General features: G+C 43.6%; 1 protein-coding gene across 1 annotated transcript; it reads left to right on the top strand.

Moving 5' to 3' along the window:
• The first annotated feature begins 15,501 nt into the window (after nucleotides 1-15,501).
• KRR1 (KRR1 small subunit processome component homolog) lies at nucleotides 15,502-21,619 on the top strand. The gene is made up of 10 exons (XM_055711506.1): nucleotides 15,502-15,629; nucleotides 16,188-16,363; nucleotides 16,873-17,007; nucleotides 17,231-17,356; nucleotides 17,449-17,532; nucleotides 18,168-18,224; nucleotides 18,707-18,877; nucleotides 19,035-19,112; nucleotides 19,237-19,330; nucleotides 20,982-21,619. Exons 1-10 carry the CDS (start codon nucleotides 15,545-15,547, stop codon nucleotides 21,122-21,124), a joined length of 1,149 nt encoding a protein of 382 aa, XP_055567481.1. The 5' UTR covers nucleotides 15,502-15,544; the 3' UTR covers nucleotides 21,125-21,619.
• Nucleotides 21,620-22,319: the final 700 nt, after the last annotated feature.

Raw genomic sequence — 22,319 nt, 5'->3', positions numbered from 1 at the left:
CTCTCAAAGTCCTTGAGACAGTTAGAGCGCTAGAAGAAGGAAAGTCACAGCTGGACCACCTTCAGCAAGGGGTGTACCAGGGAGATGTACCAAGAAGATGTACCAGCTTCCAGCAGCAGCAGGTTCTTCTCCAAGTACAGAAGGAATATCTGCTTTGCTTTGTTTTAGTTGTTTAAAATACTTGAATACGGATAAGGCTTTCACTAACCAAGCAATTAATTTACAGTGCAAAATGTAATCTGAGAAGAGTAAATTATACATATGAAACAAATCTACTATAGTTTCAAATTTCTGCACTTTCATTAAAACCCACTTTCCATCCAGAAAGAGCAGGATGCCAAAACGAGTTGGCTCTTTCAGGGTATGTTTGTGCAATGGCTTAAATATGTCCACCATGTGTCCTCCTGGACAGCAAAAACAAATGCCAAATTCCGTGCAAAGAGCATATACAACACCAAATCAACACATCTTCATGGCTAGCAATCAGCAAGGTCTACCTCTCCTTTGCAAAAGAATCAAAGAGAAGAAATGCACAACAAGATTCAAATAAATTATTTAAAGGAAAGTGTCTTGCTGCTGATTTATATTGCAATTATAGCCGCTGCTTATAACCACTTTGTTCATACGCCCTGCCCTCTAAGATGCCTCTCACTGTCTCCCACAACTAGAAGTCACAGACCTAGGTGGACAGAAACTGTGAGGAAAAAACAATTGCCCTTGAGCCCCCTGATGTAAGTGGAATAAATCTGAAGACCAAATCTGATGCGGAACCCCCTGGCTAGGCAGGGCAGGCAAACTAGGTTTCGTGAGACGAAATGTTCTTGCCGTAGGAGTGGGCAGGCATAGTCACGCTCTCCTTTCCTAACTTAAGGACATGGTATGAAAACATTCCTGCACCAAAATGTTGTCCCATTGCAATGTATGCCCTGACTTTACTTCTCTGAGGCAGTAAGAGCTGTGGTCCCTCTGGAAGAGATGATTGAAGGGGTACGTAAAATGTCCTTGCTGCTCCGTCTCATGTGCTAAAGGAATTATTCATGAGGCGGTATCTGATCTGAAGTTCCCCGTTCCCCACAGAGATGTCACAGACTGCTTGTTACCAGACACAGTTTCAGAAATTAGAAAGAGATAAGTTTCCTACTGGATGAGAAGGAATAAATGATGCGTTGTGGTATTCAAAATATCATAGGAGTCTTTCTAACCATGCAGAGCTTTGTTGAATGGGCAGACATTGCCTCGCTGAGGTTTTATAAAATCTCTTTAGCAACTTGGGATTCCTTTCCTGACTTGCATTGCTGCATGCAGAAACCAGCCCCATCCAGCTGCTTTGCTCACTAAAAGACCAAGAGGTGCCAAAGTACTCTGGTGACTTTCAAGTGATTGCAGAATACTGCTGGCTCTCAAGGACACCATTTCCCCTGAGCTGCCAGTATTTCCCATGTTTATCCCTCCGATTTTGCAGTTGCAATGACTCCTCTGTGCATCACTCAGTGTCTGCCCTGAAACACCATGCTCTCTTGGAGTTTTACCTGGGGCAGCGTGGGCTTTGCAGACCTGTCCCAGCTGTTCAACTGATCACATCTGAAATTAGGAGAATTTTGCCTTGGTTTGGGAAGCAGCAGGTGTTTGTGAACATTTCAGATAAAGTTGTCTGTAGAAAGCCATGTTTCAGCTAAGCTACTGAAGAAGAACATTTAAAACTTCATTTTCACTTTATAACTGATGAGCTGAAATCCTGGTGAACTGCTCCTTCTGATACTGAGGAAGCAGCAAAAGAGAAACTGCTGGGTTTTGTGACTTGATGGGAAGTGTTGCTTGTTTGGTAGCACTGAGTTGGGGGATCCTTAAGATAATGGAAGACATCAGCCTTAAAGAAATACAGTACCTTTCCCTGCAGTACAAATTTTTTTCCCCATTCTTCGTTCAATTGTAAGGATTGTCTGATCTAAATAAACAGTTCAAACTTTCACATCTTTATACTATTCCTATTTACTCTTTGGTATAAGACATTTTACACATTTCAGGTATTTTTTTTTATCAGTGATGTAGAGTTACTATTTAGCCATTCAGCTCCTATCATCTTTTGGCCGTCATCCAATTATAGTCTGATTATTAGATTCCTGCAGGGCAGATTTTGTTAAGTATGTTTGAATTTTCTCATTTGAGAAATAAACCTCCTTGCAATATTATCTTCCCCCCCTCCTTTTTTTTTTTTTTTTGTGATGAAGCAGCCGTGGTGTCAATACAAATGCTGTGACATTTATAGCAGTTCAGCTGGGAGCATGCTGCCTGCCTGTTCCTTTTATACCTAATTTGCTGATGATTTCAAACAGTGTAAGAGCACAAGTAAGCACTCTGTTTGATAGCAGTGTCTGCTGGTGCCCTTTTCTGGTTTTTTTAAACCTTTATCTAATTTTGGCAGGACCACAGTTCCTGCTCTTAAGCCTGACAACAGGATCAGGACACAGCCCAAACCTACAGTGAAAGGCTTTGAGACCACTTAGGCAGGATGTCTCAGTCCAGCACATGCTGAAACGGGGTCATCTGACCCATGAGATTGGCAGTGTTCTCCGGTCCTGGTGAGCTTGCTGGGTGCCCACAGTCCCAATAATCCCAGCACTTACTATTACTATTGGCATGTCTTGTCTTTCTTGCTGACTCTCTTTGCTTCCACTCTGCTGATTTGAAAATGGTCTCAAATTCTAAATATGAAGTGCTGCTTAACCACAGTGATTTAAAAGGATAACTTCTACTCTATTTGTGGTTTTCATGGTGCAAGCCTTTATGTGCAGAGCAATGTGGGGAGAGAACTGGGAGCATCACAGATCTGAAAGCAAGAAAAGACAGATGTAGCACAATCACCTACAAGGAACAGATAATTAAATTTTGTTTGAGTGTCCATATATTGAACTAAATAACTTGTGTTAGACTAAAGCATATCACCCAGAAAGGCACCAAACCTTCAGCTGATGCCATCAAGTGGAGAAACCATTTACATCTTCATCTTTTGAGAATCATCCTTCTTTCTGAAAAAATGTATTTGTGTAAAAAATGCATTTATTTCCTCTACCTAATACCTAAACCTGATAATTATTATCTATTGATAATTTGAATATAACCACTGAATCCTTTATCTGAATTAATAGTATGTATTTGGAGACCCTAAAGAAGCATCCTCTACAGATTTTGACAAGGAAATGACATTTATCTCAAAGTTTTTGGCAATCTTCCTGTGTTCCAAGTCTTTGGTGTATGTCTTCTGCAAGTTAATTTTATTTTGTAAGAAATGCAGTCGCAGGTTTCCAGGATTACCTCACCAATGTTCTATATAAGAATTTGTGTCACTGTGTTGCTCACTGTTTTCTTGTCCATATATCCACGTTTTTGGTTTGTTTGGGGGTTTTTGTTTTGGTGGGTTTTTTTGGTTTTTGGTTGTTTTTTTTTTTGCCACAGCATTTTTCTGAGCACATCAGTTGTATCGCTTGTATTCTTTTAATTCCCAAAGACCACAGAGTAATTTCTTTCCAGCATCCTGTTTGGCACCATCAGGCCCAGTCAGCACTCATTCCTAGATGCGGTTTTTTGCCTTGTGCTAAAATCCTTCTTGTTTGGGTGACTTGAGCTGAGCAAGTCCCCTAGCTCACTCGACGTTACTGCCAAATCATAGCATATTTCCTTTGCAGCCTGGGCATCTTCCACACATTGGCTTTGCAGTAATTGCTTTCTTGTAATTGCTTTCAGGTGCTGAACAAAACCTCTGCCTTGGTCCTATGATGACCCAGTCAGAAATCTGGCAGTTCATTTCACAATGTTCCTCACTGTTGATCAGCGAGGTCTTAATCCACTGTGTCCTGCATTATTTAGTGGGGTATTTTTGTTGATGTTGGTGTAGGATTTTTTGAGATAATCCCCAGCTAGCCTGTTACAACAGGTTATGGGTTGGAAGTCCATCATGTGCCCACAATTGTCTTCTATCAGCCAAAATTTTAAACTGGAAAAGTGAAGGGTATGTTAAATAATGGCAGTTTGTTCCTATAAAACATTGGTGTTGGAGATTAAATGTACATCTTCTTGATCACTGAATTGCACACCAAGCTTCTCCATCCCAGGACAGAAATCAGCCAGCCAGTCTATAGCTTTCAACCAGTGACCTCCTACTTGTCCTGTTCAATTAGCACATCAGCATCTTGCTTTAAATTTTCTGTAATTCTCCTGGTACCTAAGAAGCTATTGAAAAATCATTCCCTTCTCAGCCAGCTCTTTTGGGACACTTGGGAGGCACAAGATGTACTCTGCTCCTGTTAAAGAAGCCAGCATTCTGCATCTTCCAAAAGCAGAGAAAAAGCACTTCACTGAATGTTTCTGCCCTTTTTTGTCCCATCTGACACATCCTTCTATCTCCAGCTATTGGAGTTCCTCACTCATTTTCAGTTCTTGTTTTTTAATATATTTACATTTAATAACTTTCCTTGAACAAATGGTAGATTCCCACAGTAAAAAGATGCACCTGTCTGGCATTGGCCATGAGATGTACTAGAGCTACCAGGACAGGTTGTCCTTCTCAGTTTTTGGAAAATCCTAGCACATCACTCAGGCAGCTATGGAGTGACAGGACTAATGTTGCATTGTTTTGGGGTGGGTGCAGCTGTGACAGTCTGCATGGGAAGCTGTGTAAGGTTCCCCCCTTCCCTATAACCTAGCGGTTGTGTTAAGGAAGGCTGGAGCCCAGCACCCGTTGTCTGCCCCACACCTACCCGCTCACTCCTCACTTTTCTTTGGAAGCTGCAAAAGCAAATTTGTGCTTTACAAGTGTGAGTTCATTTGAGAGACTTCCAAAGCTCCCTGCAGCTTTTCCAACCTGCTCAGACTTGGAGTCTCCTTGTATGACAGCCTTTTGAAACGGCCACAAATATGTTTTCTCACTACCCATTCATGTATTAAATACTCATCTCAATGATGAAATGCTTGCCTGGGTCTCTCTTGATGAATGAGTGTCAGATGTTTAGCACCAGTAGACTTTACTGCTCAAAGGCACAGGCTTCTTGGAGCTCCTCTCAGTCACTTCCAGCTCTGTCTGACTGAAAGTAATGGGGAGGGGGGTGAGGGAAAGGAAGAGGCTGTTCCTGTCAATGGGATTCCAGCTGGTTTGTGTATAAAATCTTTCCAGGACACCCAAAATGCTTCATTCACCAGTTGGACGTCATATTCTAAATAAAACCAATTATTTGGTTGACATCTACAACCCTGCTGAGGTATGTGATAATGGTGCCCCTTGTCTGCTAAGACAAACACACACATTCTCCCTGCAGCGAGCAGCCAACTGGCCCTTGCCAGCCTCGGCGGCAGAAGAATGCACCCCTATTCCCCGCCGCTTTCTCTCTCTGCCTGCCTGTCCCAGCGAGCCAAGCTCGTAAGAATACCCTGGTATAACTTCCTGGCAAGAACCATCATTTTTATATTGCTTTTGGGTAAATTTCAATGACTTATCTTGTATTCACACTCATCTATGGTTGGCTTTTTTAATTATTTTTTTCTTCTAATGTTCTGATCTGCCAAGCTGCAAGCAGTTTGCTTAACAATGTGCAACGCTTGGAGAACAGGTGGGCATCTTTTCTTCCAGCCGGTAGCGTGTAAAAATGAAATTTTATCAATCAAACTTTAGTCTGTGGCATTTTATTTGAAATGGTTGTTTTAGCAGCTACTTTGCCACCCACCAGCTCTGTCATATTACCTTCTGCATTGGATACAACTTTATGACAAAGCGTTCAGCAGCCAGCAGTCTGTGTTGCAGCAGTACTCATACAAGATCACTTCAAATTGCCCTCCTGTATGAGCACTTAGAGAAATTCCTGCCCTTGAAAATATACAGTTTAGGCAAGGGAAGTGATTTGTCAAACTTAGTAGTAGCTCTGGTAATGGATACCCAGGTCCTCAAGCTGGCTGTGAGTTGATTACATGGCTAAGTCCCCTTTGCCACCTTTGAGTGGTGCAAATTCACTGTTATTCAACCTACAAACTCTACATAAACCCAGACAAAACATTTGGGGGAAATAACAGTTTGCTTTTCCATATGCTATTTCATGAACAGCAGAGCAGAAAGATGAGAAGGAATGCTTCACACTCCGGTGCTCCACATTTTTAGAGACCGCCTTTCTAGAGGGTTGACCGGATTAATTTTTTTCACTGAAACTTTGGTTGCTACCATTAGGAACCAAAGGGCACATCACTCAAATGCACGCTGCTTATCTCCATGAAATACCATGAAATAGGAACAGTTAAAATCAAAGCTAGACTAGGACACCATGACTACTCAGAAAGTCAGATCTGGGACTGCTGAGGTGACTGTATTCCATACACTCAGTTCCAAGTGCTCTGGAAGCCTTTATGGCCATCTGTGCAAGAGGAAAGGGTTTGCTCCTTGGTTGGTTGACTGGAGGACTTATTTCCTTGTACGTGAAAGAAAATTGATGTAACAGCTTGGACGTTCTTATATGGAGTTGGTGGGCCTCGGCTTCTTGAAGCTGTTGATGACTGGCATAATGCTTGCCTAGAGCAAGATCAGCACATGGACGTGCTAGGCTTTTGCAAGCTTTAAAGATGGATTAAAGAGGAATATTCACAAAGGCTAATTAAGCGACAGCAGCTGCTCTTCACAGGTTGGTCTGCAGGCTGTAGAGGGAGGGAAGCTCCCTCAGGAGCAACTCAGAGCACCTCCCTACATTAAATTCCTGTTCTGAATCACCCCCTGAGAGAGCCTGTGCTCCCCTCACGGATGCCCCTCTCCACTGTTTCACAGCAGTCGACTTTCCAGCTGGGTCCCTTGGGCTCCTCCTCTGCCACGGGGGATACAGGCCAGGGGAAACTGCTGTAAAATCTATTGTGGGTGGAAGAATAAGCGTGTTGTAAATGAATTCACGGGCTCAGATGGGGTTTGAGCTTTCCAATTGTGAAACACAGCTTGCTAAAATCTGTGTTTTGAAACTCATTGCTAATATTTTAAAGTGAAAAACAATAACCATATGGGATTTAGCAAGTCACAAGCCAGGTTGCGATGGGCCACCTGGTTTGTCAGTTCCCAGCTGCTACTCTGATAAATCACTGGGGGATTTCCTCACTGGCTGGGCTGCCAGCTATCCCGGGGTGAATACAGCGAACAAGAAGTTTTGTATTAGATTTTATGGGCTGGAGCTTTCAGCATGCCGAGTCCCCTCTGAGCTGCATGGATGTGAACCGAGGACAAACTGGCTCTGCTGAATCCCTGCATTTATGGGGATAGAGCTCCCTGTGGGCACAAAACAGGTGGAGACACTGTTCCAGCTTCGGATTTCAGACACACATCCTCTGGCACAGAGAGGTAGGAGGAAGAGAGATACATGGGAACAGGCTCCTCTGTGCCCCATCCTCTGCCTGCTGGTTTTCTCTGAGCGTGAGTTATGGCTGCAGCAGAGGCTGCAGTCTTATAGCTGCTCTTACCACTCCTAGGGCCAGCTGGCCATCACCTACAGCTACACATAAGCATATTTACTGATATATATATCTAACCAGGACAAGAACTGAGGCTTTGCATGCTCTCTGGCACAGAAAGCATGAGTGTTTCAGGGTGAGCCAGCCGATTGCTATCATGCCCTTCACCCAAGAGAGCCTTATCAGACTTTGCCCCCTGGAGAGTCCGGAGCCATCAGCAGCAGTGAGCTCGCCTGCACAGCCCGGCCAGACTCAGCGCAAGGAGCAGCCGTGCGGTTGGCTGTACAGAGCTCTGTATCTCAAAATTAATTTGCCTGTGGTTCTGCTGACACCTTCTGATTATGCTGCTCTCCCAGTAAAATAAAGGGCACGCTGAAATCAATTTCCCACACCCTACTTCACTGCAGATAGAAGACAAAAGATATATTGCTAATTAAAATGTTCTTATCTGCTGGAAAGCAGTTTGTAGGATTGATTTGAATAAAACTGATGATGCAGCCCACTCAGATCACTGAGAACTGACCTCTCTATTATGAAGTTCCAGAATAACATAGCGAAGCAATCTTGATTTCCTAAAATCTGTCAAAGGAAGAACTTCTCAGTCAGTTACAGCATATAATATGGATATTCCTGAAATGTCCTCTGCTTAATGAACAGCTGATATTGGCTAACCTCATGGAAATAAGAGAGAATTAGTACCAGCTGCAAAATGCATTCACTGGATAGTAAAACTGGCAGTTGGTATTATGCCTGCTATAAATATTTTTAATTAAAAATTGTTTTCTGTCTCTTCAATTGGTATAATAGCGATAATGCTTACTGAGAGTTTCTGAAGATGTAATAGGATTCCCCTTCATGTATAGCAGAGCTATTTTTTCTGCCGTAATATTGCTTTAGTGGAAATCTACATAATAATGTCCGGATTCTAGTACAAGGGAAAAATAGACCAAGGGAGTGTTTTATCTGTGTGTTTCAGAAAAACGCACATGAGCATTGTTGCAAGTTCCTAAAGAAAAGCTACACTCAACCTCTGGTTGCTCAGGTATGACTTTAAAATTATTTTAACAACCATTTTTGGGAAATTCCAGCTTCAACCCACAGCCCCGCGGTGCCGTATGCCTTTGAGAAAAGGTCTGCTCTTCGCAAGTGTACAGGGAGCAGCGCAGCAGATCCCCTTCGGCTGCTCTGGTGCGGCCCTGGCACGAGGCTATATCGGTGAGGGTGGGGGCTTGGGAGTGTTTCTCCTGCCTTGATTCGGAGAGGAACAGCCCCATTCCCCAAGGCTCCCTAGGCACTCACTGTGGAGGGGCTGGGAAAGGCACTGGCAGGGGGTATCCCGGTCCCCACGTGATGCTCTCCTGCCATGGCTATCCACAGGAGACAAGGGACACCTCCTCCTTTGGGGAGCCGAGAGCCATTAGACCAGCTCTGCCCTGGCAGGCACAGTCCATGTCAGGCATTACCTAAATAGGATGGATATCGAGACAGCTGGAGAAATCTCTGTTAGCCATCTCTGCTGGGCCCTTGGGAACGTGTGATTGCTCTCCACACTATGTGGGAGACTTTCTAAAGCAGACGGGAGCGATTGCTTTCTAATCCCTGCTTGACTCTCTTACCCCCTGAGGCTTTGGACCAATATTCTGATTTAGGCATTTCCTCCCACTGCCTTCCTCAGCCCCCTGCCTTCCTCTTCCCCAGCTTCCGATACACCTACCCCTGACCAGCACTCGCCTTCACCTTCCCATTTTTATTCTCCTGTGTACATCTCAGAGATCCTGGCGCAGCTTGCCATGGTGTGGTGTTTGCTTTCTGACAACTCCCAGAGGCTCAAGTCAAGACAAAAGCCTCATTATGTCAGTCATTGTATGAATACATGATTAGGCGCATCCCCTGCTCCAAAGACCTTTTGATCTAAGCCTGCTGCTTTCATATTCATAATGATACTAAATGCCTTTCCCAGTTTGGCTCTCATCCTTTTCTTATTCCCAAATTGATAGCAATTTTATTGTAAGAAAGTCTTTCCCCAGACAAAGCTATTGTCTTTTTTACCCACTGGTTCTTCCTTCTTACCCTGGTTTCTTCCTTCTGCCATAAATTTTTGTTTTGTTTTTTTCCACCTAGCCCTTTCAGATGCTTTTATGGCTTGCAATCCTCTCATTTTTCAGCTCCTTGTTCCTCTTGGGGCTCAGCACGTGCTGTCCTCTCTGCTCACTTTCAAAGGGAAGCCCTTGTTCTCACAAACTCGGCTATCCCTTTGTTGAGCTGAATTCATGATGGCCACTGCTCCCTCTTTATCTTTTCATGCCTAAATTCACAAGTGTCTTTATGGTAGCTACATCTAAAAGTTTTGCTACCAGGTCAGTGATATTCCTCTCTATTTCTTGAAAAACATTCTTCCTGTCTTTCCAGCCTCAAAATATGAATAGATGTCTGACTGTGTGAGTGTTTGCTTTTTTTCTAGGTTTTAACCCCAGTAACAGTGAAGGTGATTTATTATTCATCCATCAGGTCCTTGTGGTAAAATGCAGACTTGTTATCTGGTGAAAAGAGAGCCCAAAAGGATGGTAATTAACATCTAATCCTGTGACGATACAGTAAGTCCCTTTCATTCTTTTGAAATTCATGTTTTTGACTCCCACTTACTTGTTCTCACCTATGACAAACTCTGCCTGCTTGGGCATTTCCCCAGCTCTCCAGCAAGAAGGCAGCAGTACCACTGCGGCGTGGTTCTTGCCTGACTGGGTTTGCGATAGGCACTGTTACCTTCATCTATCAGCACTTCTGCAGATCGCTGGATTCGACAGCAAAGACGGGAACAAAACAAAACCACAGAAATGACTTATTCCACTGCCCAAAGAGAGAAAGGGAGAAGGAGGGAGTGAGGGGAAAGAGAAACAAAGACCACATCCCTGTCCACCTGAGGGCACAGAGATCATGTTAGCCAGATGGGGAAAGAATCAAAAGGGACTCTTCTGGAGGTGGCTGGGCAGGGGGAGGTTCTGTTTGATTATTTTAATTCTGCCAGGCTACCTCCCAGCGCTGGATCACTCAAAAGATGTAATTTTGTTCCAGAAATGAAAGAACTCTATAGTAACAGAAAAAGGACAACACATTTCTGATTACTTTTTCTCCATCCTGTCCAATTAATAAGTTTTAGTGGCCAGTTTGAACTATGTTTTAATCACTTGAGAAGTTTTGTATGAAATAGCTGATAACTTAATAGCCAGTCACACCAGGAGAAGCTCTTGCTTGCCCATGTGCCTGTTTCCTGCCCTGTTGTAAACTATAAGAACTAAGAACACCCTAAGCCAAGATAAATTTGAAATACAATTCTCCAGTTGTTTGAATCAAAAGGCAATATTGATTATTTAATTACATAGAAATGATCCAGATGCTGAGCATTTACTACAGATTAATGACTGTCCCAGAGCAGTTAATGGCCCTTCTCACTGCCATCAACACAAGCTGCTTATTAATCCCTGGAAAATGGCTTGCATAACAATCATAACCTGCTGTTAAAGTTTATAAATAGATAAAAGTGTCACATGGATTTATGAGTGCTGAGGCTGAATGGGATCTGTGTGGTGTTCCTAGCGAATGAATGCCTTGTGCATGAGCTCATCTGATTGCTTGAATTATCACAAAATCCCAAGTTGCTCTTTTGGATTGGAAAATGGCATGTAAGAAAGTGCCAAGTGGCTGGAGTCCTATCTACTGACTGGGAAATAATTACTTTGCTGCATAACAGACACCTTCATTCTAACAGCAGTGCTCTGCCTTTTTTATCATATAGCCTGAAATGCATGTAAGGGAGACTGTGCAGCTGTGTTGTTTCATTCCTTTGCTTTGATTTTAAAAGAGAAAAAATGCTTGCCTGTATACACACACACATTGCTGACCTGGGTCCCCCCAAAGCCCAGTGTAGGGGTTGTGTTAGGCTGGGATCTGTATTATTCAGACAAAGGTCTTCAAAGGAGCCCTTCACACCTGGGTCTCTCCATCCCATACTGGGCATTTATAATAATAATGAACACAGTACACACTGCCAGCAAGAGCTGCTTTCAGAAAACACGTTGTCTCTTGGTGCTGGCAGAGCTGGGAGGGCATGCAGATCTGGGGGCTGGAGCGGTTGAGAGCAGAGAATCGCAGTGGCGCCGTGTCCCACTGGCCATGCGGTAGCTGTGCCCCACCACCCCGCTGGCACTTGCAGTGCCCCTTCTGCCTGGGAGCTCAGCTGCCAAGCCAGCGTGTGGGGGAACCTGCTCCTGTGGGGCTGCAGCATCCCCCTCATGACACAGCCCAGCCAGGGTCACCTGGGCACCAGCCTTCGGTCTCCCATCGCCTCAGCAGCCACTGTTCCCCCAGCTAGCTGTCCCCCTCCTAATCCCTCCAGATGAGCGGTGGCTGGTTATTGCATTTAAGCGGTGACTAATAAAAAGGATATAAACATGATATTGTCTGGAGCCTGAAAAGGCTGCCCAGAGGAGTGGAGCGGGTCTGTGGGAGCATCCTGTCCCTACCAGGAATTAGGAAAACGGCTTCCCCATATCTGACCAAACCACAGATCCAAAAGTAAGAGGAAAGGTGAGAAATTACTGTCTCCTTCAAAGAATCAGACAGGACGGGACATGATTCACAGCTTCCAAGCCTGTTAGCACAACTGCCTCTGTTTCCTATTATTTTTAGTGGACCTGTCTCGACTCGACTGGGCAGACATTATTCAGTGTGGCACTGCATCAGAAAGGGTTGTCCATCGTTTGAATTGGAGAAGCTGGGTGCCACAAGGCCCCAGTCCCTTCCGCCTTGCACCATGCACCTCTCTCCTTCTCCAGCACAGAGGCTTGGGAGACTCAATGACCCCCATGCAGCAGCAGCCTGCACAAGGGGTGGGATGCAGGAGAGGAGCAGGCACACAAGCGGGCTGTCACTGCCATTGCAGAGGTTTGAGATGTATGCCTAGAGCAGGCATGCTGCCCAAGAGATCTGTAGGTGTGAGGAAGGGAAGGTGTATCTCACCAGAGAACTCTCCTCTGACATTCTGGCTCACAGCCAGAGAGCGTACTGCTGTAAAGATCCTCTGCCTTACGCATTGCCCTGGCCGTGCCACCTCCCCCCTGCGCCTCTCCCTTGGGGTCCCTCTTCTTTCTTGCTGCAGCCTATAATTTGTCTTCACGCTCTTGACACTTCATGGCCTGCAGCCTCTATACCTTTCTATACCTCTCTATACCTCCCCGCCTCTCATCCCGGTCAGGAAGCTGATTCCCACTGCTGAGCACTGCCAGCATGCCCCTCCCACAGCCCAATTCTGTGATTTTTGGTGGGTTGCATTTTCCTTATGGGAGCAGCCAGGCTGTAAAAAAAAGTGCTGAACTAAACTAATTATCCTCCCTCAAATGCTTGCCAAATCTGCTTTGCAGTGCTTCCACAACACTTGTCCAGTTTTCAGGTGACATAAGCACCGTGCACTTCATGAGCTGCCTCCCCAAGTCCCCCCAGCTCTGCCTTCACATCGACGGGGTGCAGGACCCCAGCCCTGTGCCCACAGGCTATGCAGCCCTGAGGGATACCAGCCCAGCAAGCAGCCCCAGAAGTTTTCTGTGTCCAAGAGCTGAGAGAAGCAAATTTGCCTCCCTGTGCTCGCCCAGGGTCACTGCATCTGTCAATGGCACATCTGGCGAGGCAGAAGCAGGACCCCGGCCTCCCCAGGCAAGGCTGAGCCATGCAGGCAGAAGGCAGCACGTTCCCGTCTTCTCCATCTCCTCCCTCAAGCAGAAACCACTGGGCGGGCGGCAGCTCCCTTGGGGATGCTCCAGTTAGCGCAGTGGTCACTGCCATCTAGTGGGACCACGGACAGATAATCAAGCACCCCAAATGGCCGGAGGGACACCCCAGAAACCTTCTGCTGCGGGGCCTCGCAGATTCCCCTTCCTGCTTTTTTCCCTTTTGTCCTCAGAGCAGAAGGTGAGTACTTGATGTTCTGTTTTGGAGCAGAGATAGTGCCCTGAGAAGCACCTCGCAGCCCCGCAAGGGGATGCTCTGTCCTTCACCGGCCCACAAGTGCACCCACAGAGGCCCTGTTTGAAGGATGTGGACAGACAAAAGAGAAATAAATGGCTAAACCATGCATCAACTTGACAGCAAAATTACATGCGGAAGGGATCCTGGTGTCCTGTTCACTGTGGGAGATGGGGCTGGCGCAGGGCTGGGAGATGGAGCAGGCTAGGAAAGACTGCTGTCAAGCTCAAAGAAAAGTTTAGGGGGATCAAAGCTTCTTTGAATTAATATTTTTTTATGTGTAGATCAGATGATAGGGATATCTTTGGTAAGGAACATATTTTGGTAATTGCCATCATCATGATGGTAATTAAACACCCTAGAATGCAGGCTTTTATGAAAAGGTCTGATGAACACCTGTCAAGGACAATGATGTCCTGCCTCAGAGATGTGAGTGTTCTTGATTTTAAAGGTCTTTTCCAGCTCTTCACTCCATTGGCTTTTCATGGTCCCCGTAAAAGAGAGCAAAGGAGGCATGTTCTTGCTTTTTTACTGAAGAAGAAGCTCATTTACAGGTACAGGAAAGGGGTGGGAGGAGATTGCAGAGCACCCCCCAGAGAACCTTAAATTACATTATTCAACTGGATAATTAGGTCTCATCAGGAACACGTTTTCTGTAGTTATGAGCACTGAAGTACTTCAAGTATTTATCAATGTACTGCAGCGCACATTTTGATGATGCTGGTTCTTGTTTTCCTTTACGTTGCATAAGAGCAATTAAAAATTCAAAGCTGAAGAACGTGGCTGGAAAAGATGTTTCACATAAAAGAGGAAGAAGGAAAAAAGACACTCCATATATGCTTCTCACCTCAACCACAGCATTAAATTTCTTTGAGCCTGTCCCTGTAATCACAGTAGAGGCATAGAGTGAGTCCAAAAGGGGCTGCAGAGAGACCTAGGGGAAGTGAGTGGGGTTTCCAGCCGCGTAATCGCCCACCAGGCCCTGTGGCATGAGACAGACCGTGCTGTGTTCGCAGGAGCCACTGTCGCCCACCTTGAAATAAAGTAACCCTGATGGAGAGCTGCAGGAATTTTCTCTGTTCACAAGCACAGAGATGTTTTGGTCTGACATGCGGCCTGTAATACCCGACACCCGAGTGTGTTCACTACGACCCAATGTCATCTCAAAAGTAAGTTCGTTTCCCTGTGTGCAAAATCAAAAGTCTAAGAATACAAGATATTGCTTTTAATACGAAGTTGCACAAGTTTGGGTGGTAGGTGAACTATCACCCTTGGTAGTTTCCATAATCATGTTAATACACGATTACACAAACATGAACTTGTTAACTTCCAACCCTCTAACACTGATTGGATGGTAACCTACATAACGGTTATACAGTCTTGGTTAACTACACACACTCATTGAGGAGGGGTCTCTTTGTGGGTCGGGGTAGCTGGCGTAGGGGGTGTGATTTGTAGCATTACAATGAAGATAGTTTGCCCAAGGACACATCTTTGGCTGTTTGTCCAAGGAGTATCAAATACATCTTGATTGCAACAGTCTTGTGTTGCAAAGTGTGATTTCCATGACGTGATTGCTCTTCGAAGTCGCCTTGTCCTAAGCAGCAATTACTTCAGTTAATTGTCCTTGATAGCACTTTGCGTGGGACATCCCAAGTCCAAATAATGCGCACGTTCTGTTTCTTCAAGAATATGTGCAGACTGGTAAAAGAAAACCCTATGTCCATATAGTATTTGTTAGCGTTCTGATCACAAAATTCGGTAAGGCACACAGCAGAGGCCGGCACCGCCGCTCGGGGCGAGGCAGAGCAGCATCCCTCCTGTTCGCACCAGCTTTATTTTCACATTTTTTCTCCCGGGGAAGGCCCACGCGAATTGCTCTGAATACAGAGGGTAACGCCACCAGCAACGCCCCGGCCGCCGCACCCACTCCCCTCAGCCGCTCTGCCCGCCGCCACGGCTGCCACTGCCGCTCCCGGCGTGCCCCGCGCCGCGCCGCGCCCCGCCCCCTACCGGCGCGCGGCGCTTCCGGTGCCGGGTGAGCGGGGGCGGCGCGCGGGCAGTCATGGCGGATCCTCCGGGGGCGGCTGAGGCCGGGGCGCGGCAAAAAGAAAAACCAAAACCCAGAAACAAAAAGAAGGCGGCGGCAGGTGGGGGCGGGGTGAGAGCTTATGTGGGGCGGGCAGCCGGCTGGTCGGGGAGCCCTCGGGCTGAGGGTACCCGCGTGGCCCCACCGTCCCGTCCCGGCGGTCCCTTGGGTTTCCTGAAACAAGCGGGGGCCGAGGAGCTGGGCCGCGGCACGGGGCGGCGCGGGGGCGGGCGGCTTCCCGGCCCGCGGCGCTGGGCGAGGGGCGGCTGCTGGCTGCGAGGGGCGCGCAGCGGGGGCGCTTTGCTGCGGGGCGGCCGGCCGGCCTCGGGGCGCGCTGGGCCGGCCTCTTGTTCTCCTATGGCAGCCTGTCCACAGCGCCTAGCTCTGCTGTGGTTGCCTTTGTCTGGTTTTTAAAAGTACCTTAAAGCAGTAATTTAAGGTCAGAAGAAATGCAGAACACATTCGGCAGAGTCTTAAACAAAACTTTGCATCCCTGCTTTCAGTTACAGTACCTTTTGTAGTTAAACGGGGAGGAGATGTAATAGTTACTGATGAAAGAGGAGGAGAAACCTTCGGTTTATGGTTTGCTGGTTGTTTTTTTTTTGTATACCTATAACAGTTGATGAATCTGAACTTCTCACTGTGCCGGATGGATGGAAAGAGCCAGCCTTTACAAGAGAGGATAATCCGAAAGGGCTGTTAGAAGAAAGCAGTTTTGCAACATTATTCCCGAAGTATAGAGAAGCATACTTGAAGGAGTGCTGGCCACTTGTCCAGAAAGCCTTGAGTGAACATGTATGAATACTTACTAATTGTGGTACTATGTTTTATCTTTGGGGATATACAGGTCTTACTTAAGCTTATAAAAATAGTGCAAGCTGCTTTTCTAATACTGCATCTGTGTATATTTCCGTTGTGCTTACATTTACAATTGGTAGTGTAATTTTTTTATTGGTATCAAAATCAGTGAAGGTCTGTGTATTCACATGTGCAGTTCTTTACAGATGCTGTCAGAAAGCTCTCTGCAGCAGCATGTCTTGCCATTCAGGCACTGACAACTCCATTGCATGTGAATTCAGGGAGATGAGGGAGGTGGTATTTTGGGCCTTGTGACACATAATCAGTCTCTTTGGTGTGTGTCTGTATGTGTGAATTTTCTTAAGCTGCAAGTCACATACGGAATTTTGGGAAATGGATCTGCGTCAGTATGTTGTGTTCTGTTTGTTACCTTCTTACTGCCAAAGGTGAGTTCTGAGGTTCTTATTCAGAGATATTGATTCCCTGTTTCTTTTCAAATATTGCAGTTTGTGAATGCAGCGCTGGATCTAATTGAAGGAAGCATGACTGTCACTACCACTAAGAAGACTTTTGATCCATATGCAATCATTAGAGCTAGGGATTTAATAAAACTTCTTGCAAGAAGCGTTCCATTTGAACAGGTCTGTATTAAATTCTGGAAGTTTGTGTCATTCTATCATAATACTTACAAAATAGTACATTTTCAAAATATGGGGTTTACAAGTGAGTTAATTAAAATTAAATATATATTTAAAGTAAACATATCTGAAAGCAAATTGAGAAGAATAAACTGAAATATTCTCTTGACTCTTCTGAATAATACATTTGCATTCCGATGATATTGCCAGCTTTTTGTCTCTTTAGGCAGTTCGTATCCTTCAGGATGATGTTGCATGTGACATCATTAAAATAGGCTCTCTGGTGAGGAAGAGAGACACTTTTATAAAAAGAAGAGCACGACTTCTTGGGCCAAAAGGCTCTACTCTGAAGGTATTTCCTATAGGTGTAGTAACAATTCTTGGACCCAAATTTGTGTGGGGTCTTCAGTTTGCACTTAACTTTGTTTCTTTTTTTTGATGTAGGCCCTGGAACTGTTAACAAACTGTTATATTATGGTGCAGGGCAACACTGTTTCAGCTCTTGGACCCTTTAGTGGGCTGAAAGAGGTAAGAGGAGGCAGATGAGCTATTTGTATAGCCTACTTCTGTGCCCAGCTCAAGGGCATACAAAAGGCAAAATCTGACAACCTCAGCAGTATCTCACTGACTTTTCAGCTCTGTGTTAGTAAGGTACATTTTACTTGCATGTCCGTAGTCTTAGCAGCTTAGCTGCTGGTTTTTGTTTAAACTGTGAGATCTTTCTGTCTTGGAAAGAAAGTATTTGTGAAATACTGTTCTGGGGATTTCTTTAGTAATAATTTTTGTAGCTTCAGATAAAAGGTGTAAGTGAAAATACTGCAGTTAATGATACATAACCTTAAAGAACATCTAATAGGTTTTTAATAACTATGCAGGAGAAGAATGCTTCTCAAAAGCGAGTTTCTCATGACACATAAAAGCCATGATAACATGACAGTAATGTTTGTGGGGCATGCTGGACTGTATTAGAAACAGCACTTCAGAAATATCAGTAATCTTGTCCTGTGCCACCAGTTAAACATGTGCATTAGCTTTTTAAGTCAACCTACTTTGGGGGGCAGGGGTGAGGAGAGGAAGCAAGACAGTATACCTGGTATTTTAATTTAATAGAATATGAAATACTTGCTGAGTGTTCTGTTCCTTTTCTTTTTTATTAAATACAGGTTAGAAAAGTTGTTTTGGACACAATGAAGAATATACATCCCATATATAACATTAAGGTTAGCATGGTCCACTGTGCATCTTTGTTTGCAAGAAAGTACTATTTCTTCTCAGAGAGTTGTTATATACTTTTTGTGTTTCTGTGTGGTAATACATTTTTGAGAATTTCTGTAGCATGCTTCTTCAAAAAAACCCCTGACACTGGTATCCTCCATTTTACCAGGATATATTGCCATAATATCATTAACAGTATCTGAGAACATACAAGGAAAAGGGTGTATAAACTTTCCCCTCTTTGTTTGGTTGATACTTGCTTGTTTAAATGAGGCACCTTCTCCAGTGCATTTTGTCCCCGTTTGGAGACATATGTATCTTTCTGGTTCTGCTGTTCATAATTAACAGAATGCAGTAAGAGGTGGAAGGTTTGGATGTAGCATATTCACTGTAAGAAAGTTTGGTAAAACTTGTAGTTTTAAGCTTTTGACTATTACTGTAATACCATTTTTAATAACTTCTTTGTGACATTCTAAAACTACTGAAGACTTTGATGATCAAAAGGGAATTATCAAAAGATCCTGAACTGAGGTCTCAAAGTTGGGAAAGATTTTTGCCTAAGTTCAAGCGGAAGAACTTGAAAAAACGGAAGGAGCCAAAGAAGAAAAATACTAAGAAGGAGTACACACCATTCCCACCTCCGCAGCCAGAAAGCCAGGTCAGCTGAAACTTAATTTGGTTATGCAGGAATATAGTACAACTTAAAATCATGTTCTTGCTAACAGGAGGTTGGGAGGCCGCCTGATTTCCTGGTACTATACATCTGGCTTATAATGCATAATTATCTAAAGTTTTTTGGTACTTGTCTTATGCAGATTGATAAAGAATTGGCAAGTGGTGAATACTTTTTGAAAGAAAGACAGAAGAAACGAAAGCGAATGGAAGAGATAAAGGTAAAGTTGTTCTAACCCACTGTTTGGTTAAACAGCATTTGACTGCTGACTTGGAATGATATTTTATTTTTTGTCCCTTTTTCTCTGCTGTACTGATACTTGACCTTTTTACTGGTAATTTTAGGCAAAGCAAGCTGATGCAGTCAAGAAAAGGCAAGAAGAAAGAAATAAAGCTTTTATCCCACCAAAGGAAAAGACAGTTGTGAAAACAAAGAAAGGTAAACTCTGCATGCGCGCCCCTCCCCCCCCCCCCCCCCCCCCCCCCCAAGTCTAAAACCTTCTGCTATTGATTCCTGGGCTGAGTGATTTTGCAGAGGTACAGCTGTAGGAAAAATAAAGGTCATGCAAAAAAATCCTAGTAGTTAAAGATCCATGCCTGGAGTTGCCAGGGACAGTAGAAAGATCATGCAGCCCATAATTTTATACCTATACGATGACAGTTCTCTCTAGAATGCTTTCCTGATGGGAGTACTGGGACAGCCATTTCAACTGGTTGGTCTGGCTGCAACAATTTTTGGCTTTCAGTCTTGTAGAGAAACTGCCATAACTTTTGCATTCAAATGGCTTTTCTGTTAAGTATTTATTTTGGGTTCCTTTTATCTTACTTACTTGAAAACTTACGCCACAAGGAAGTGTTGGCAAAAGATGGGGTAAATAGCTTTTCTAAAAGTTAATATAAAACCACACTATATGCAGAGTAAGAACTTTGTGTTTTCATATGATTTTTTTTTTAACATTAAAGAAACAAGTCTTCAGTTTTCTGGATTCATTGATTATACTACATATTCATTCACTGTATTACATTATGTGTGTTTTGTATTAGCTATGCTACCTACATATTATTACATGACACGTTATGCAATTTCTAATGAACTGAAAAGTTCATGTATTCAAAAAGTCTGTGTTCTGCAGCATTGATATGGTCCTGTTTTGTGATGGCAGCAAATCTTCCATGATCTTGCTATTGACTGTACTGTATCTCAAATACTCTGCTTTTCTAGCTGCTGTGTTTTGACCTCATACCCTCAGTCTTCCAAGAATAAACCATAGCAGTAGTTTGTATGTAGAGAAGAGCTGGTCCAAAGACAGTACTACCCACTGTCAGATGTAGGGATAAACTGGGTGAGATAGGAGAGTTGGATCTGAACTCATGACTCATGCCCAAAGAGAAAATACCGTCACCTAGATGAACATAGGAGTACCTTATTCACATTGCTCAGCATTGTGTTTAATTGAAGTACTCTGGCACTTCCTGTAGAAGTCTCTTACAAAGGTCTTCATGCAGGAGTTAAAGTTCTGTATCGTACTTCCCCAGCCCACCCTTTGCCATCCTGTTTCTAAGAACAGCCATTAATGGATGGCCAAGGAGAGAGTGTAAGGATAGGAACAGGCATGTTTGTGATCTTACCGCCTTAGTTACTTGCAGGAAGACAAAATACCATTAAGCTTTTCCGGGTATAAGAACTCAGTAATAAATTTCTTCTCTTCTTTTGTGAGACCAACCAAGCCAATAGGCCTGTGTCTAAGAAAGCATGTATGTATTAATTTCGGAGGAGTACATCTGTGGCCTGAGGAGTGAGTGATAACAGTTTGTATGTGTGCAGTGTGGCATCTGTTTTCAAATGCAGTTGTATAGGGTTTTTTATATGTTCTCCTTTGAATTCTGCTGAAAGAGGTTTGTGGATGATACTGGTTTCAACAAAAATGATTGTTATAATAGTTTATAAAATCGTCAGTGAACTTAAAATGAGTTTTAACCAATGCCACAGGATGCAGCTTACTGTGTTTATATATGTTTATCTTGTAGACCGTTAAGATTTAGAAAAAGTAAAATTAATGTCTGTTATCTTTGGATTTTTTACTATGTAGCCTCCACTGAGAAAAAAATTGATATTGAAGCCATCAAGGAAAAGGTTAAGAATGCAAAGAAGAAGAAATTAGGAGCACTTCCTGTGGAAGAAGTAAAGTTAAAAATGGCAGCCGATGAAAAGAAAAAAAAGAAAAGGAAGTAATTCACCATCCAAGTTGCTCACTTTTCTCCTATGTTAATGAACATTTTCACACTTGGAAGATTTCAGACTTCTTGCTGTCAGTATAATCTGGACAAGAAAAGACTAGGTAGAAAGGTCATTCTCTTTTCATAAGTACAGTTTAATTAGTGGATATAAAGCAGCTGTGCAAAGTTGCTAAGGCTGGTGAAGAGAATCTGTGCTGCTAAGTAAAAGAATGCATTTGGATAGTATCCATCTGTGAAAAGGGAAGGTTTCATAATAAAAACATTTAGGAGTTCGATGCAGGTTGTCAGGGTTGGAGACCTAGGTGGGAGTTTAAGGTTATTCTTCTGTGAAAGACTACCAGACTATATACAGCCTCAGTTATGGTGATAACTTTTGCAAAACAGGCAAGGTTTCTTACTATATTATGCTTTTGTTTCTGTAAAAGCTGATGATTTTTGTGTGTCTTGTCTTGGTGTTAATAAAGTATTTTAATACATTGTTCTCAAATAATTAGTCATCTACTGCACAACCTACATGTTTTCCAGGAAACAAGCTCATAACTTCATGTGAGAATTAGACAAACCATAATCTTAATTGAATGTCATTAATAACTGTCATTTATTAGCATTCTCCTGGGGGCTGTTAGACAGAATGTGGTACAAAGCAAGTGTTTCCACACAGAATGTGCTGCAGGGAAAGCATAAAGTTTTGTTATCTTTAAACAAATTCTTAATTTATTTCTTGCTTGCAAGTAGGTCTTAAGAAATTGTGTTCCTCTTTTTTTTTTTTTTTTTTTTTTTTTTTTTTAGGCCCTTCCCCTTTTTAAAGAAAGCTTAAAGATTTTTAGTTTCCTGAAAATGCAAATTGTGATGAGATAAAGTTCACCAGAAGAGCAGATGTTGCTGATTTAATATGTCTGGGATTAAAGAAGCCAATGTAATGATTAGGAGGTGGTAGAGCCACGCCAATTTCATGATTGTGTTGGGAGTGCTTTTGCCAGGGTTTGGAATTCTGGTTTGCAGAGGAAGGGATTATGCTAGAACATTGCAGCTTGCTGCTTTTAGGTTAGTGACCTTTTATTTGGAACTAGTAAGTGAAAACAGCCATTTCCTTTTTTACATATATAAATAAGAATTTAGTATATATGTGGTTTAAGTAGCCAGTGCATGTGTGTTGAGCTGAGGCCTGCCTTTTAGGGTAAGGGACAACA

Source organism: Falco cherrug, chromosome 5 (genome assembly GCF_023634085.1).
Source record: "Falco cherrug isolate bFalChe1 chromosome 5, bFalChe1.pri, whole genome shotgun sequence".
In the NCBI taxonomy this organism is placed as follows: domain Eukaryota; kingdom Metazoa; phylum Chordata; class Aves; order Falconiformes; family Falconidae; genus Falco; species Falco cherrug.
The sequence above is the reverse complement of the archived record's forward strand: the minus strand, read 5'-3'. Positions and strand labels throughout refer to the sequence as shown.

Bases quoted from the DNA above. Each gene is read 5' to 3' on its own strand.
- KRR1 (XM_055711506.1), top strand. From the start codon at position 15,545: ATGGCGGATCCTCCGGGGGCGGCTGAGGCCGGGGCGCGGCAAAAAGAA. The intron at 15,630-16,187 runs GTGGGGGCGGGG...TACCTATAACAG, and splicing joins CAAAAAGAAGGCGGCGGCAG to TTGATGAATCTGAACTTCTC. The intron at 17,533-18,167 runs GTAAGAGGAGGC...TATTAAATACAG, and splicing joins CCTTTAGTGGGCTGAAAGAG to GTTAGAAAAGTTGTTTTGGA.